General features: G+C 38.5%; 1 protein-coding gene across 9 annotated transcripts in view; it reads right to left on the bottom strand.

The window, feature by feature from the left end:
* The window catches only part of EPHA6 (EPH receptor A6), a 1,017,309-nt gene that overhangs the window by 788,424 nt on the left and 212,080 nt on the right, over positions 1-16,805 (bottom strand). For all 9 annotated transcript variants that reach the window (XM_017347166.3, XM_051859383.2, XM_051859384.2 and 6 more), the window contains one exon: positions 10,569-11,232. In XM_017347166.3, the coding sequence (XP_017202655.3) occupies positions 10,569-11,232 (664 nt within the window). The remainder of the gene's footprint in view (positions 1-10,568; positions 11,233-16,805) is intronic.

Raw genomic sequence — 16,805 nt, 5'->3', positions numbered from 1 at the left:
AATAATACACTAAATCATACACATAGATATATGTATGGCTTGGCACTTCCATTAGGATATACCCATTACATAAAATATGTGGCATTAGCTTGGCAGTAAGAGGGCATGTGGTATATAAACTGTTAAAAGGATATCAGGCCGGCGCCGTGGCTCACTAGGCTAATCCTCCGCCTAGCGGCGCCGGCACACCGGGTTCTAGTCCCGGCTGGGGCGCCGGATTCTGTCCCGGTTGCCCCTCTTCCAGGCCAGCTCTCTGCTGTGGCCAGGGAGTGCAGTGGAGGATGGCCCAAGTGCTTGGGCCCTGCACCCCATGGGAGACCAGGAAAAGCACCTGGCTCCTGGCTCCTGCCATCGGATCAGCGCGGTGCGCTGGCCGCAGCACGCCGGCCGCGGCGGCCATTGGAGGGTGAACCAATGGCAAAGGAAGACCTTTCTCTCTGTCTCTCTCTCTCTCACTGTCCACTCTGCCTGTCAAAAAAAAAAAAAAAAAAAAAAGGATATCAGACAGTTAAAATGGTAACATTATTGGTATAACTTTGATCTATAATGATTTGGAAGGCAAGCTGAGAATTGATTCTTTTGTACTTACTGTTACTTGATAGATTTATCCAAGTATTTCCAGGAAGAGATGAGTTAGGCAATAGTCTACGGGTTGAAAAAAATTTGAAAGGAAAAGGAATAGGAAAGTGTAAAAATTCAGTCTTTTCAAAATGGGAAAAGGGGGGACCAGCGCTGTGGGATAATGGGTAAAGCTGCCGCCTGCAGTGCTGGCATCCCATATGGTCGCCAGTTCGAGTCCTGGCTGCTCCACTTCTGATCATGATCTCTGCTATGGCCTGGGAGAGCAGTAGAAGATGGCTCAAGTCCTTGGGCCCCTGCACCAATGTGGGAGACCCAGAAGAAGTTCCTGGCTCCTGGCTTCGGATCGGCGTAGGTCTGTCCATTGCAGTCCTCTGGGGAGTGAACCAATGGATGGAATACCTCCCTCCCTCCCTCTCTCTCTCTCTCTCAGTCCTCTGGGGAGTGAACCAATGGATGGAAGACCTCCCTCCCTCTCTCTCTCTCTCTCTCTCTTTCTCTCTCTGCCTCTCCTTCTCTCTGTGTGTAATTCTTTCAAGTAAATAAATAAATCTTTGGGAGAGGGAAGAGATGTATAATTTGGGACATGCTCAGGCTGACTTGCCCCAAGTGGTGGTGGAGTTGGAAGCATACCAGGGGATTCCAATTCAATCCCATCGAGGTGGCATGTACCAATGCCATCTCACTGTTCCAGGTGATCAGTTTCAGTTCACAGTTGGTCATGGTGAAGGGACTGGGAGTCAAAGGGAGCACATAGACAAGTCTAGTACCTGCTAACGCTAACTGATGGAGTAAATAAAGGGGAGAGTGATCCAACATGGGAAGTGAGATACTCAGCAGACTCATAGAATGGCAGATGTCCTAAATAGCACTCTGGCCTCAGAATCAGCCCTAAAGGCATTCGGAGCTGGCTGAAAAGCTCATGAGAGTATTTCAGGCATGGAAAGCCAAGACACTCTGGCAAAAGATCTCTGCAAGTGAGATCCCAGTGGAAAGAACAGGTCATCAAAGAAGGAGGTACCTTTCTCTGAAGGGAGGAGAGAACCTCCACTTTGACTATGACCTTGTCTAAACAAGATAAGAGTCGGAGAACTCAGAGGGCTTCCATAGCCTTGGAAACTCATGACTGGAGCATAGGGAAACTACTGATGCCATAGACAGGAGTGTCAATTGGTAAAGTCAACAACAGGAGTCACTGTGCACTTACTCCTCATGTAGGATCTCTGTCCTCAATGTGCTGTGCATTGAGATTTAATGCTATAACGAGTACTCAAACAATATATTTCACTTTGTGTTTCTATGGGGGTGCAAACTGTTGAAATCTTTACTTAATGCATACTAAACTGATCTTCTGTGAAAAAAAAAAGAAATTATCAATTCCCAACTTGACTCTCACTGGGATTAAACATGACAATAGGTCTGCTCTGATTTCATCATCATTTAAAAAAATCATCTATTATTTTTCACTTTATGTTTCTGTGTGGGGGCAAACTGTTGAAATCCTTACTTAATGTATACTAAGCTGATCTTCTGTATATTAAGATAATCGAAAATGAATCTTGATGTGAATGGAAGGGGAGAGGGAGTGGGAAAGGGGAGGGTTGTGGGTGGGAGGGACGGTATGGGGGGGAAGCCATTGTAATCCATAAGTCGTACTTTGGAAATTTATATGCATTAAATAAAAGTTAAAAAAATATATATATATATATAGTAGGAAAGGGGATTTTTTCCCCATCTAACAGGAAAAAAATTAGAGAAAAAAAACTTACACATGAAAGATATTAAGCTATCCTGGTTAAACAAAAGATTGAGTCACATGTCTAGCATTTACCTGCCTCTATTGTTTCTGATGACTATAGCTTAGCTACCTTAAAATGCATATGAAATAAATAGCTATATTAATAAAACACACTTGAAAATTAGGTCAAAGACAGAATCTTGGGTGTGGGCTTTGTGTGTAGTATACAGCACATGGAATTAGCGATTAGATCAAAAGTCTTTCATAATTTTTAAAAAATGACATTGTCCACAAATCATGCATCTAACCTAAAAGAACTCAAGTTACAAAATAATTCTTGAACTTCCAAAATGGGTAAGCCTGAAAAAGGCTATGAAAACCATTCAGCCACAAATAATACATCAGAAATAGTTATCGATGATAAAACAGCTCATAGAGACTGGAGCCAAGGACGACAGAATAATGGATAAGAGTGCAACACAGCATCAATGTCTACATCTGCCGAGGAACTTCACAGAGCTCCCCAGAAAGATATCATCATTGTTACAGAACAGTCACAGCTGCCATGTCTTCCATTATTCTTCTCAATGGCATTTTCTACTTATTTACATTAATGCATACTTTTTGTTACAGGTGGATGGCTTGCCACTAAATTTTGTATGTCACCAGATGACAAGATGATGTATTTTAATCTGTTGGAGAGAACATTGCATTATCATATACCCTTGTATGAGAATGAGAGTGCATATTCCATGGGTGAAATCTCAGACTGTTGAAGAGATAATTGTTGAAGTGCCTACATAGCTTTGCAGTTTCTCAGCCATGGTAGAGAAGTATTGCTGGAAAGTGACTGCTCAACCCAGACATTTAACAGTGTCCTATCCCTATCTGCAGCCAAATGTGGCCATAAAACAATTCTGACGGCTGTTATGTGAAGGAAATGATATGTGTCTCTTCAAATATGAGTTAAGAAGGATATATGTTTCATCCAAACTCTAAGCTTGACACAGACCATTGCAAGGTTCTGACATGTTTGCTTAACTAAATGCAAGAAATCTGTTACCTCTGATCACTGAATGAGGTGGAACTACCATCCAACACTTATACTTTGGTACATGTATTAGGCGTATTAAAGTTTTGCCTCTTTAGGCATGGATGGGGAATGGCCAGTCCATGGGCCATACAAGGTCTGTGAAATCATTTGGTCTGATCATGTCAATGAAACTGCAGGTGGAACTTGAAATTCAATAAGCAATTAGTAGGCTATTTTTAGTTGATAATTTGTATGGCCCACAAATTATATTATATATATCCAATTCTTGGCAGAAAAAAATGTTTCCCTACCCCTGAAAAGCCCTCATGGAACTGAGGTGGTATACTTAAAAATATATTCATTTTTTAAAAGGCCACAAACAGAAGACAATAAAATATGAAATTTCCAGACAAGTTATAACTCAAAAGCACATGATTGATCCAATGTTTAGAAATGTAGCCAGGGGCTGGTGCTGTGCCATAGCAGGTAAAGCTGCTACCTGCAGTGTTGGCATACCACATAGGTGCCAGTTTGAGTCCTGGCTGCTCCACTTCTGATCCAGCTCTCTGCTATGTCCTGAGAAAGCAGTAGAAGATGGCCCAAGTGCTTGGCCCTGTGCACCCAAAGGAAGCTCCTGGCTCCTGGGTTTGGATTGGCCCAGCTCCGGCTGTTGCAGCCATTTGGGGAGTGAACCAGTGGATGGAAGACCTTTCTTCCTTTCTTTCTTCCTTCCTTTCTCTCTCTCTCTCTCTCTCTCTCTCTCTCTCTCTCTCTGCTTTGGCCTCTCTGAAACTCTGCCTTTCAAATAAATAAATAATTAAAAAAAAAAAAAGGTAGAGCAAAATTCTAGATAATGTTCAAAAGAAAAGTCACAATTTCAGTAGGTGGCACAGAATGTCATGTTTGTTAAACGAAAAGAGATACTGGATACACTTAGTCTAATTTGTAGAAACATGTTAAAAAGAAGATTGTTAAAAATATGAAGGATAGGCCACACCGCAGCTCAACAGGCTAATCCTCTGCCTGCGGCGCTGGCACCCTGGGTTCTAGTCCCGGTTGAGGCACCGGATTCTGTCCCGGTTGCTCCTCTTCCAGTGCAGCTCTCTGCTGTGGCCCGGGAGTGCAGTGGAGGATGGCCCAAGTGCTTGAGTCCTGCACCCGCATGGGAGACCAGGAGAAGCACCTGGCTCCTGCCTTTGGATCAGCGCTGTACACCGGCCGCAGCGTGCCGGCTGCAGCGGCCATTGCGGGGTGAACCAATGGAAAAGGAAGACCTTTCTCTCTCTCTCTCTCTCTCTCACTGTCCACTCTGCCTGTCAACAAATAAATAACTAAATAATATTAAGGATAATTCCTAAAGAAATGTCACTTATAGCTTTCATGTCAGCAGAGAGTAAAGACTAGAATTGATATTGAATGCAGCTAATTTACAACAAATTATCCTTTGAAGCCAATTTATACTTTAACCTATTTTTAAAACTGTGACAAGGAACAAACTATAATTTAATTATTCAACTCTGTCTCGTTTGAAAATAATACTTTCTATTTTTAAACTCCTTCAAGCTTCTTGATTTCATTTTCTTTTCATGCTGGATGAAAGTCTGGAATTGCTTCATGAAAAGGCAGCTTTGTTTGGAATTGAAGGTTATATTGTAAGAGTTTATATTTAGTGTGTGAGAACCTTTAGAGAGTGAAAATACTATTTGGGCCAATAAGTCAGCCCTTTTATTCTGATCCCAATCTCACCTTTCAGTTTTTCATCACATCCTCAAACTCCCTTATTTAATGCCAGCAAATCCTGGTATCTCAAATGTCTTTATGCTCTTTGCTTCCACAGCCATTTCTGATAACATGATTAGACAGAAGATCATAAACACAAAGCATAAATGCTTCTGAACTACAGCAGAGAACTGTGCCATGAAGCCTTAATAATGCCACTATTCAGGAGATCAAATCAATAGCTATGTCACTGAAAGCCTTGTATATCCCATTCACCTCTGTGAACAATAACGCAATGGTCTGAGAATCGCCACCATCCTTTCCTCCTGAATTATAAAGCAACATTGGAAGAAAAACAAATAAATAAAAACATATTTCTGGAAAGAGTTTCATTTTAAAAATTCTCAATATCTCAAAAATTTAATTTCTATAGCTAAATGTCCTTTTGGTAAGTTATATCACATGATACTTATGGGCTTAAAGAAAGCTTCCTTATAGTAATGTGCCTATTTCTAGCAGTTCTAAAAGTCTAAAGCTAACCTAGTATCTCCAAGAGCAAGTGTAACTACCTTAATGAGATTGATTCTAAGTTAGTGTTCAGGAGGAGCTTATTAGGGATTCATGTCACTTCAGAATTCATACAACTGAACAAAATTTGCATTCAATTTTGCATGTTAATTGTTTCCAATTATTTCATCAACAGTGTTAAAACAGTCTCAGATACATAACGTGAAAGATTATTTGATGTAAATTAGTACTTTTCAAGTCAATGTTATATTTTAGTTTAAGCCATTAGAAAAAATTTAGAATAAAACAATTAAAATTAAATTCGTAGCATCAATGTGTTCAGTATAACAGTTTGAATTATAAACTTAAGTTATGAAAATTGAGATTTGAGCAAAGACTAAAATATTACTATGTATAACAGAGTAATACATTTGCATTGACATTTGTTTTTAAATTTTAGCATGTATTGCTTACTATACTCAAGTTTTTTGATTGATACAGTAAAAAAGGGCTTCACTTCTTCATGTTTCTAGAATGTGGATCTAGATAAACCTTTACAATATTATGGAGAAAGGAATCACAAAATCAGGCATTCAGTAGTCAACTTATAGGGTACAATATCATATCATCCATCGGATATGGATAGTATGGATACATGAGAATTTATTCTTTTGGTACTTATAGTTTAAGTTCCAGATAAATTTATCTGTTTTTCCATCATCCTCCAGAGCCTGAATTTCAGAATAGTTGTGTAAACCTTGTTCTAACAGTGCCCATATCAGACCCCAGAAAATAAATGTAGGGCAAAAAGGACCTAAATACTGTTGAGGAATTTAGGGCCCTGCTGCTTTGGTTTTGGCAAGCAACAAGTTAAAGCACCAAAGGGTGAGCATGAAAAGAAGAAATTAGGAGAGGAAAAAAAGGGAGGGATGGAGAGACAAAAGGAAGAGTAGACTGGAGGGAGCAAAACACACAGAAGCCAGGCTAAGAAATAATCAGGTACAAGAGTTGTGGTGCAGCGGATTAAGCTGCCCTTGTGAGACCAGTACCCCAATATCACAGTGTAGGTGCAAGTATCTGCTATTCTGCTTTTGATCCAGTTTCTGATAATGCATCTGGAAAGGCAACAGAGGACAGCTCATGTACTTGGGTCCCTGTCTGCCATGTGGTATACCAGGATCGAATTCTTGGCTGCTGGTGTCAGCCTAGTCCAGACCTGGCTGGGGAGTGAACCAATTGATAGAAGATATTTCTGTCTCTCTGTGTCTGCTTCTCCCTCTCTCTCTGTTGTTCTGGCTTTCAAATAAATAAATAAAGCTCAGTTTCTTTCTTTTTGTGTAAGATTTATTTATTTATCTAATATTAGTTGGTACTATGTGGTATTAGGAAATCAAATTCTGAACAAATTCAGAACAACATATTGTTCTGACTCATAAAGTGCTAGATATGAATTTTTCTAAGGTCTTCTCCATGTTAACATTCTGCAACACTCACTAAACATTTCCCTATTTTAAAGATAAGAAAAGCAATAGCATTGCATTAGGCTCTACCTTTACTCAACAGATCCCAGTTCCCAGTGCCCTGTGATCAGTCACATCTGATATAAAAAAGGGTACATTTCTTACCCTTTATTATACATGTGGTCTTTACGTTAATCATCTTTTGACAGGCCCAGACACATAAATAATTAGTACAAACTGTACTAGTTATTGAGGATAAAGAGAGAGCCATAACTTTTGTGAAAAATAAGATAAATAATGTTTGTGCTAGACCTTAGGGGATGAATAACATCCTATCATGGAAAAAGGAAGACAAAAGGGGCACCAAGCTGCTGGATAAGTGAACAAAAACAAGAGATATGAAAAACAGAAGGATTCTTCAAAGTTGTTAAGAACAGAACAGCAGACAGCATCTGTCACCATTAACAAAGACTGGGACAAGCCTAATTATATGCTATGATGAATTATAAAAGAGAAAGAAAGAAGGGGAGGATAAGAAAGACAGAGAAAGAGGGGGGATGGAGGCAGGGAGGAAAGGAGGAAGGATGGGGGGAGGAATAAAGAAGGGAAAGAGAGAAGACTTCTTGAGATGAAGCAAAATAATATTGTTGCAGGCATTTAGATAGGGAGCAACTAAAGACCTCAAATATCCCAAATGATACATCATACATAAGTGAAATCTTCTTGGATATCCAGATCTGCTAAACCTCCAAATAACTGCAACTGCATAAAATAAAACCAGGAAGGAACTACCCAGTGAATCCAGCCCAGATTTCCAGATTGTAGAAACTATAAGCAAGGCCGGCGCCGCGGCTCACTAGGCTAATCCTCCGCCTAGCGGCGCCGGCACACCGGGTTCTAGTCCCGGTCGGGGCGCTGGATTCTGTCCCGGTTGCCCCTCTTCCAGGCCAGCCCTCTGCTGTGGCCCGGGAATGCAGTGGAGGATGGCCCAGGTGCTTGGGCCCTGCACCCCATGGGAGACCAGGAAAAGCACCTGGCTCCTGGCTCCTGCCATCGGATCGGTGCGGTGCGCCGGCTGGAGCGCGCCGGCCGCGGCGGCCATTGGAGGGTGAACCAACGGCAAAGGAAGACCTTTCTCTCTGTCTCTCTCTCTCACTGTCCACTCTGCCTGTCAAAAAAAAAAAAAAAAAAAAAAAAAAAAAAGAAACTATAAGCAAATCATTTTTTTAGGAAACACAGGAAGCTAAAATCTGTGGCATCTGCTTTGGGGGATGTATGGGTAGCAGGAAGTCCATGTGTACAGAGTAAAGATCAGTAAAGAAATGCTACTGAGGATAAGGAAAGGCCAACCTCCATTATTTACTGCAAGAACAACTGGTGAGAATATTGTCTGTGATCTCCTGGAAGAGAGAAAAAGCCCTCCTTAATGCTGATCTCAGACAGCTGCTGAGAAACTAGCAATGGGCACATGTGCTGTTCTATAAACAAAGCAGATGACTCAGAAAGTGGAGCCATGAAACCCTTGATGGAGCCAAGAGCCAGAGAACCAATTCCAGGCAGCATAACTAGGCTCTAATCAGAGAATCTTTTCTGCCCCTTGTAGTAATGGATCCTAACACCCAGCTGAATTTCACAATCACAGCACACCACTGACTTCTCAGCTCCCTGCCTTTGGTATGGAATATTCTTGTGCTTTTGTGTGTGTGTATGTGTTTGTGTGCATGTGCATGTTTGTGTGTATAAAAATAGTTTATTACATTCTTAGCTCTCTAGTTCAAGAAGGGTTGTATATATGAAGCTTCTTTCTCATCCTCAACTGACTTCAATGATACTATTCTGGACTTACACATGATACTATTTGGGATAAGTTTTTGGGAGAATGGGAGTCTGTGCATAATGGTGGGATATTAATCAGTGGAATCCAGAGAGTAGACTGTGGTACACTGTCCCAGTGGTGATTCTATCTAAATGTACTTCTTAAGGCTCACCCTCTGAATGTAGCTCCCTCCTATACTCATTTTACATCTGGCTATATGAAAAATGCCCTTTTAAGCCAGCCACTACATTATAGAAAAACTTGCTCTCATTCATAGATGACAAGAAGCCACAGAGAAGCACTAGAAGACAAGAGCCCGTCATGAAACTGCAGCACCAGTTAAGCTCTCCATGGAATTCAGCTACATAACTGACCTCTGTTTATTCTACAATAAGCAGAAGAAAAACTTAGGTGAGCTGTGATAAGTAATAAATCATTGTGGTTTTAAGCCAGTAAGTTTTCAGTTGTTTTATCTCATAGCAATATGTAACAAACATATGCCTTATTGACATTTATCTCTATCATCTACCATAAATGATTAAGAGATAACTGGTGCTCAATAATGCTAATAGGTTAAATTATCTTTTTTAGCAGGACAGAAAAAATACTGATATACTGATACCACTTGTTTCTTTTCCCATTATCAATGTAGGCATATTACTACTTGAGCTATGGTTAATTCATGTAAATTTGAATTAATTTTGCATTTAGGCTTTATGAGTATGCAATGCAGACTGGGTTGTGAGATATGTTGTTGACAGATGGCAACACAAGCAATGATGACCAATTATCACAGGAAAGGAAAGGGCAATATCAAGCATCGAGAATACATATAAATAAATACTTCAAAATAGAGACTGCTGGTAATATAAGATACTTAGCTGTAAAAACGAGATCTTCACACCCACTCTGACTTCTTGTTTGTAAATAGCAACTTATTGTATCTAATCAAATATGCTTATTTTTAATGGTTTTACTTTAAGTATGCACTTTATCTTCAGTTGATTATAACTACTAATTTACCGGCCAAAAAAAAAAAACTGGTTTCAAAGTTTGTAAGCCACAGATACAAAATTCAGGCTCTATTCTTCTAGTTTCTGCCATCCACTAGATGAAGATGTTCAACATTTATAATGAGCCCACCGTCTAACTTTCTGCAATCAGATATAAGATAATATGCTTAGCAGTCCATAAAACTGCGTGAGCAAAAGCTGTAAGGTGAACTAATGTCATCCAACATATTTTCAAAATCATGAAGTAAAAATCATCTGGCCAAAGCTATTTTATTCTCACATGCCCTTTAAAAAGCAAATATTTAATAATAGCTAATATAAATCCTTATATTAGTCTTTAATAATTTTATAACTTTATTATTATTACCTATTTATGGATGTCTTCTAATTTAATATATGCTAACACTACATGATTGTCCGATGTAATATATAGTAATATATTGCCATAATCTGTAGTCTCTTAAATACAATAGTCCCTGCTACTTAATTACTTTACTGAAAGCAATATAGCACATTTTCATAAACATTTCTCAGGAGGAAAAATATCATAAATGTTCAAATTTTCTTGTTACTATGAGTCAATTTCTTTCACAACTGTCAGGAATAGCTTTCAATAATTTATTATTTGAAAATAAATGGACAACACATTTACTTTTAAAAATCATAATTTAAATGCAAGATAAACTATTCCTTTCTTTCTTACCATGGCAAGAGCCCTCAATTTCTTCATATCCTGTACTGCAGATACACCTTCCGAGAGGAACTAGCCAATCTCCATCAGCTCCACAATAGAGTTTAGGAGTGTCACGCTCTTCAGCACTCTTCACACAAGAGCCTCGTACTTCAACCAACGACGAAGAATCAACCCTTGGAATGGTGTCAGGAAACATGGCCAAGTTTCTAACAGTGAAGGGGCATTTTTTATAAAAAACGCGGACTGAGACCAGGGCAATACATGCACCAATGTCTTGAAAAGCCAGATAAAATCCTTTCCTTTCTATAGGCCCCACCTCACGAATTTCAGTGTTGAGTTTCAGGATGCGATCACCCAAATCCATCTGGGTAAAACTCTCATCAGCAGCAATTGTGTCAATCTTTGTATACTGGCTTGGCTTGAATTTAATTCCATGGGACTCATCTGATTCCATATAATACAGATTAAATGTTTCTTTGCAAGTCCCTAAGACCCATGGGATGCTGTTACAATCCCTCAGTGTGAACTTCATTTCCACGTAAATTTTCTGGGCTGCATCACGGGAGATCCAGTTTGTGCGAAGCCAGTTGTTTTGATTTGGTTCCATGACATTACATACTTGGTATGTGTGAATGGGTCTATTGTGTTCATCCATTTCAGTGATGGCATCCCACTGAAAAAAGAGAAAAAAAAATATGGTTATAAAACCACAGTGGCTAAACAGAAATAATTACTTCCCAAATCAGTTTTAGTGAAAGGAAAATAAGTAAAAGGAATACCAATGAATCTATTTCAATGCAGTAGAATTTTAACCATGAGCCTCTGGTTAAGACCGTGAATACAGTGTGGCTCACTTGGTTAATTCTCTGCCTGCGGTGCCGGCATCCCATATGGGTGTGGGGTTCTAGTCCCAGTTGCTCCTCTTCCAGTCCAGCTCTCTGCTGTGGCCCAGCAGGAGAGTGGAGGATGGCCCAAGTGTTTGGGCTCCTACACCCACATGGGAGACCAGGAGGAAGCACCTGGCTCCTGGCTTCGCATCCGCGCAATGCCGGCCGTGGCGGTCATTTGGGGAGTGAACCAACAGAAGGAAGACCTTTCTCTCTGTCTCTTTCTCTCACTGTCTGTAACTCTACCTGTAAAATTAAAAAACAAAAAAAAAGATCATGAATACTGGAGCCAGCTGTCTTGGTATGAATCTTGCCTTCCTAAACATTAATTGACTGACCAAGGGTAAATTTATTTAAGCTCCTATTTCAACTGTAAAACTGAACTAATAATAGTACCTGTTTGATAACGTAGTTGTAAGGTACAAATTAAATATTTATAAAGAATTTAAAATAGTCCTGGCATACTCTAAGAATGTAAAATATCATCCATCAAAACAACTAGACCCCCAACAAATCCACTTTGGGGTTCACATCTGTTCTCACATCCAATTTGCCACATTGAGGTGTGTTTACCAGTACACTATAAAGAACTGACATGACTATTTTCACATAAAAGGCATTAGATAGATAAGGCTCTAGACTTATTCAAGAAACATCAACTTCTAGACACTGGGAATTTAGCAGTTAACTAACAGAACCACCCCCCCCCCCCAAAAAAAAAAACAAAACAAAATCCCAACAACAACCAACATAGTTCTGTTGAACTATGATATAATTTTATGAAATACTTCCATTATTTATTATGGGTGAGCCAATAATCTCATGAAAAACTATATGAAATTATGCATCCAAATGCCTATCAATCTAGCATATCATGGATCTTATAGTATTAGACATAAATTTAAAGGCAAATCAATGGTATCATGGCTTGTTAAAAATATTATTTTGAATGTGACCATGAACCAAGATAAGAAATATGATATAATAAAATATCAGAACTGTGAAAATAGATGTGTAAAATTTCAAGCAGTTTATTTACAAGAGAACCATAATTCTCATTTAGGATAAATTTCTAATCAAAATTCATGCAATTTCTCAGAGAAGACCCAGAATTATTATTTCCTATTCTACCCCCTTTACTCTATGATAAACGAGTATATAAATGTATTACTACTGGGTGGCACCGTGGCTCACTAGGCTAATCCTCCGCCTGTGACGCCGGCACACTGGATTCTAGTCCCTGTTGGGGGGCCGGATTCTGTCCCGGTTGCTCCTCTTCCAGGCCAGCTCTCTGCTGTGGCCCAGGAAGGCAGTGGATGATGGCCCAAGTGCTTGGGCCCTGCACTGCATGGGAGACCAGGAGGAAGCACCTGGCTCCTGGCTTCGGATTGGCGTAGTGCCAGCCTTGGCGGCCATTTGGGGGGTGAACCAACGGAAGGAAGACCTTTCTCTCTCTCTCTCTCACTGTCTAACTCTGCCTGTCAAGAAAAAAATAAAAAAAAATATTACTTCTAAATTCTATTTGAATAATTACATTTCAATACCTTCAGATTAAATCTTTGCATATTAAAAATGTTATTAGCCAGGCTCATCACACAATCAACTTTTCTAAAATGAGAGATTAAAATAACGAAAATTTGAAAAACTTACTCATTTGAATAAAAATAATGAAGCAATTACATGCCTTTATTTAAAAATATGTTTGGTTGGAGGATGCTTAGATTGAGAGAAAAGTATGTATGTAGTCACTGAATCAAGACTGATGCAAACCAAGGAATAAGAAAGTACAGAAATGCAGATAATGAGAAATGTGCTCCTTATCAAAGACAAAACATATGTATACAAGGGTGCGTTATTTTGTTAAAATTATGTTTAAGGAACCATGGAATTTTTTTCTTTTATTTTTTAAGTATTTATTCTTTTGTTTATTTGAAAGGTAGAGAGAGAGAAAAAAAAAAGAGAGAGAGAAATATCTTCCATCTGCCCATTCACTCTCCAAATGGCAGCAATAGTGGAGTCTGGGCCAGGCCAAAGCCAGGAACCAGGAATTTCATCCCAGTTTCCCACTGGCAGCGGTTCAAGTACCTGGGCCATGTTCCCTTGCCTTCCAAGGCACATTTGCAGGGACCCGGATTGGAAGCAGAGTAGCTGGTAATCCAACCAGCACTCCAATATAGGACACTAGCATTGTAAGCAGTGGCTTAACCTACTCCCCGACTTGCAGGCTCATCTTCTTTATTTAAGAAAAAAAAAAAGAAATTAGAATTACACTTTGGTACCAAAACAGTCAAAATATATCAACTGCTGCATTTCATCTTAAGAATACAGAATGCAATTTATGCTAGATTTTTTAAATTTAAATCTGATTCCTAAAGAACATGAATACAAGATTAGTATAGATCTAAAAGACTATGAAATTTATATAACAAGTTACAATAGTAGATAAATAAATCATGCATTTAGGCATAATTTTCTTTTGAAAATATTGCATTTACATGTTTACATTTATACAGTTACATAGCCTTCTAGTTAGAATTTTCTAATAATGGGGCCTCAAAAAATTGGAGACTCCAAGGGAAGAATGTGAACTCACATACCATGTCTAAATATTTTTAAATGATAAATCATTATTTAAATAATATCAAATTTTCAATGATTTTTCTGCTTTGTAAAAATACCTTTACAGCAACCTGGGAGTTCTCATTAATATTTAAAATACGTAGCATCCTTAGAATTCCACTGGACCATGTAGTAATCCGTAGACAGCCAGCCCCTGACCTTAGTCAATCCCACTTCAATTTCTTTCCCTAATTTTAGCTCCATCCAATACCTAGATAGGCTTTACATATGCACATACATGAGCATCCCGGCCCCCAAGTACAAGCTATTTCCCCATCTCGTTACAAAAATTTGCTAACTTCAGTTCTCCATTCAACTTAGATTGAGCACACCAATGTCAAAGTACAGATATTAGAGGATGGAACCCAGCAAGAAGCCATAAAGTTCCTAAAAGTTTACTTGAGGCTATATGAACAAGAAATTCTGGGGCCTTGAGTATCTCTAGTACAAAACAGGAAGCATATGATCTAAGTGGTATATCTCCTTATCCCTCAAAGATCATAACTTCATGAACTTAACGGCAATGAATATACATGTTGAGTCAACAGGCAATTTCTGTTAGCACAGAGCAGTGTCTGTTTCTTTGCCTAAAGATGGTAATGAGTTTTAAAAATCTAATTTGGGGTCTCAAACATTATAATTACTCTTTTATAGCAGAGAGAGTTATATATAATACTCTAGGGACTGGTGCAGCAGCTAAGATGCTACTTGGGTTTTCTATATCATCTGTCAGACTGTCAGTGTTTGAGTCCAGCTCAGTTTCCAATTTTAGCTTCCTGCTAATGTGCACCCTAGGAGGCAGCAGGTGATATCTCAGGTACTTAGGTCCCAGTTACACACTGGGGAGACCTAGATTGAATTCCAGAATCCTGGATTTGGCTTGGCCTAGTACCAGCTATTACAGGCACCTGGGAAGTGACACAATCCAAAGATGTCTCCCTGTCATTTCTGCATCCCTCTATCTCTCTACACTTCAAACTAAACAATAAATTTTTTAAAAATGAAAAAATTCTGAAAAATCTGTGTTTTAATAAATGGGTGATAATATAAACATGTACTCCAAAAGTGATTTTATCTCATATAGTTCTTTATAAATCCTACAGTTCATGCATTAATAAGTAATCAATAATATTTAGAGAATTTGTACAGCATTGTAAGTTGCATATTTTAAGGAAATGAAGAAAGAAGGTGTAACATTTGCTCTCAAACTTATTATAACATTTTTAAGATATTAGAATACTTTAAATTATGAAAAAATAAAAAATAGCAGATTCATGTATAAGTGACAGTTTTACAGTATATATAACAAATATATGGTAAACACTCAAAGGACAGAAACATTTATGAATTAAAGAGATTTGGAAGGCTTCACCAAGAAGAAAGCACTTAACTTGAACCTTAAAAATTTTAAAGATTCAATAAGGCAGAAGCAAAACAGTGAATAGATATTAACATATACAACTCAGTTTATACATACACTTTTAGGAAACTTTAGTTCTGTACTATGCATATCCAGTAGATCAAAGTACAGAATCCCATTTAAAACTAACACATAATTTATGTTCCAGCTGTGAAATAATTCAGCATATCTAAGTCCGGTAAACATGGACATAACAGAATGAAAATGTTATTAAATCTGTTTTTAATTCTGTTATTAACTTTCTCAGTTCTGTCAGCTGTTTGCTTTTCAATAATACCCCAAAATAGCTTAATCTCAATGTTTGTGTATTTTTAAAAAAATTTAAGATTTAAAATAAAATACTTACATATAATAATTAGTGAAGATATAATGTAAAATATAATGTAAAAATGAGCTCAGTAAATCAAATGAAATTACATATGCTTTGGCAGAAGAGAAGATCTTGCAAACTATTTCTGTTTTTAGAGCCTGTTAAACAAAACAGAGAGCTTTTTCTCCACTATAATTTCATGAGCTCATTATTTGCATTAAAAGGTGGCTAGATGAATTGATAGACGAGAAAGTTTAGAAACTTGGAGTGTCCTGCTCAAGGAGTTTTGGTTTTGTACTTGAAAGTGTTCTCTCTCATATGCCACAAGGTCACCTGGATGCAATCATTGAGGCATCAACTGTTTTACTGAATTTATACACATCACAACCTCTTCACAAATATTAACTCATTTGGTCCTCATCAATCTAAACAAAGTATGATAACAATTTTTCATTTTCATGATCTCAACAAAGAATCTAACACAAATGTTTAAGTATCCAGTGTTGCAAGGAGCAAGGCCTTCAAACTTTCTTTTATGTGCCTTATGATGTTTTGACATCACAGAAAGTTTGCAAAGGCAGGTGTGGAGACTGCCACTCAGTGCTAGCTCATTCTTAGATAGCAAAGGGCTGAGCCTGGAGAACTTCCTTCATATGCAAACCAACCAATTCCCCAAGTAAACTGCCCCAAACAACTCCTCACCCAACTCTCACACAGCAACTCAGTATTTCCTGGGCCCTAAGTCATCCCAAGCCAGATATTAGGCAACCAGATACCACCTGTATAGCCCAAATACCACAGGAATTATTCAAACTAGACAGCAAGTCCTAGAGTGTTTGCTCAACCTTGCCTTTCTTGCAGAAATCACAATTAAGGAACTGGCCTAGAATTTTCTCTTCACTCTTCTCTTCTTCCACTTGATGAAAACCTGGTACTTCTGTGGCCCTATATGGCATACGTTGATTCTCTGAGACTTGTGAGTATAATAAACTTCTTCCCAAGCCTCATCC

Source organism: Oryctolagus cuniculus, chromosome 4 (assembly GCF_964237555.1).
Source record: "Oryctolagus cuniculus chromosome 4, mOryCun1.1, whole genome shotgun sequence".
Lineage (NCBI taxonomy): Eukaryota > Metazoa > Chordata > Mammalia > Lagomorpha > Leporidae > Oryctolagus > Oryctolagus cuniculus.
Note: the sequence above shows the minus strand (reverse complement) of the source record. Positions and strands in the feature narration are given on the sequence as shown.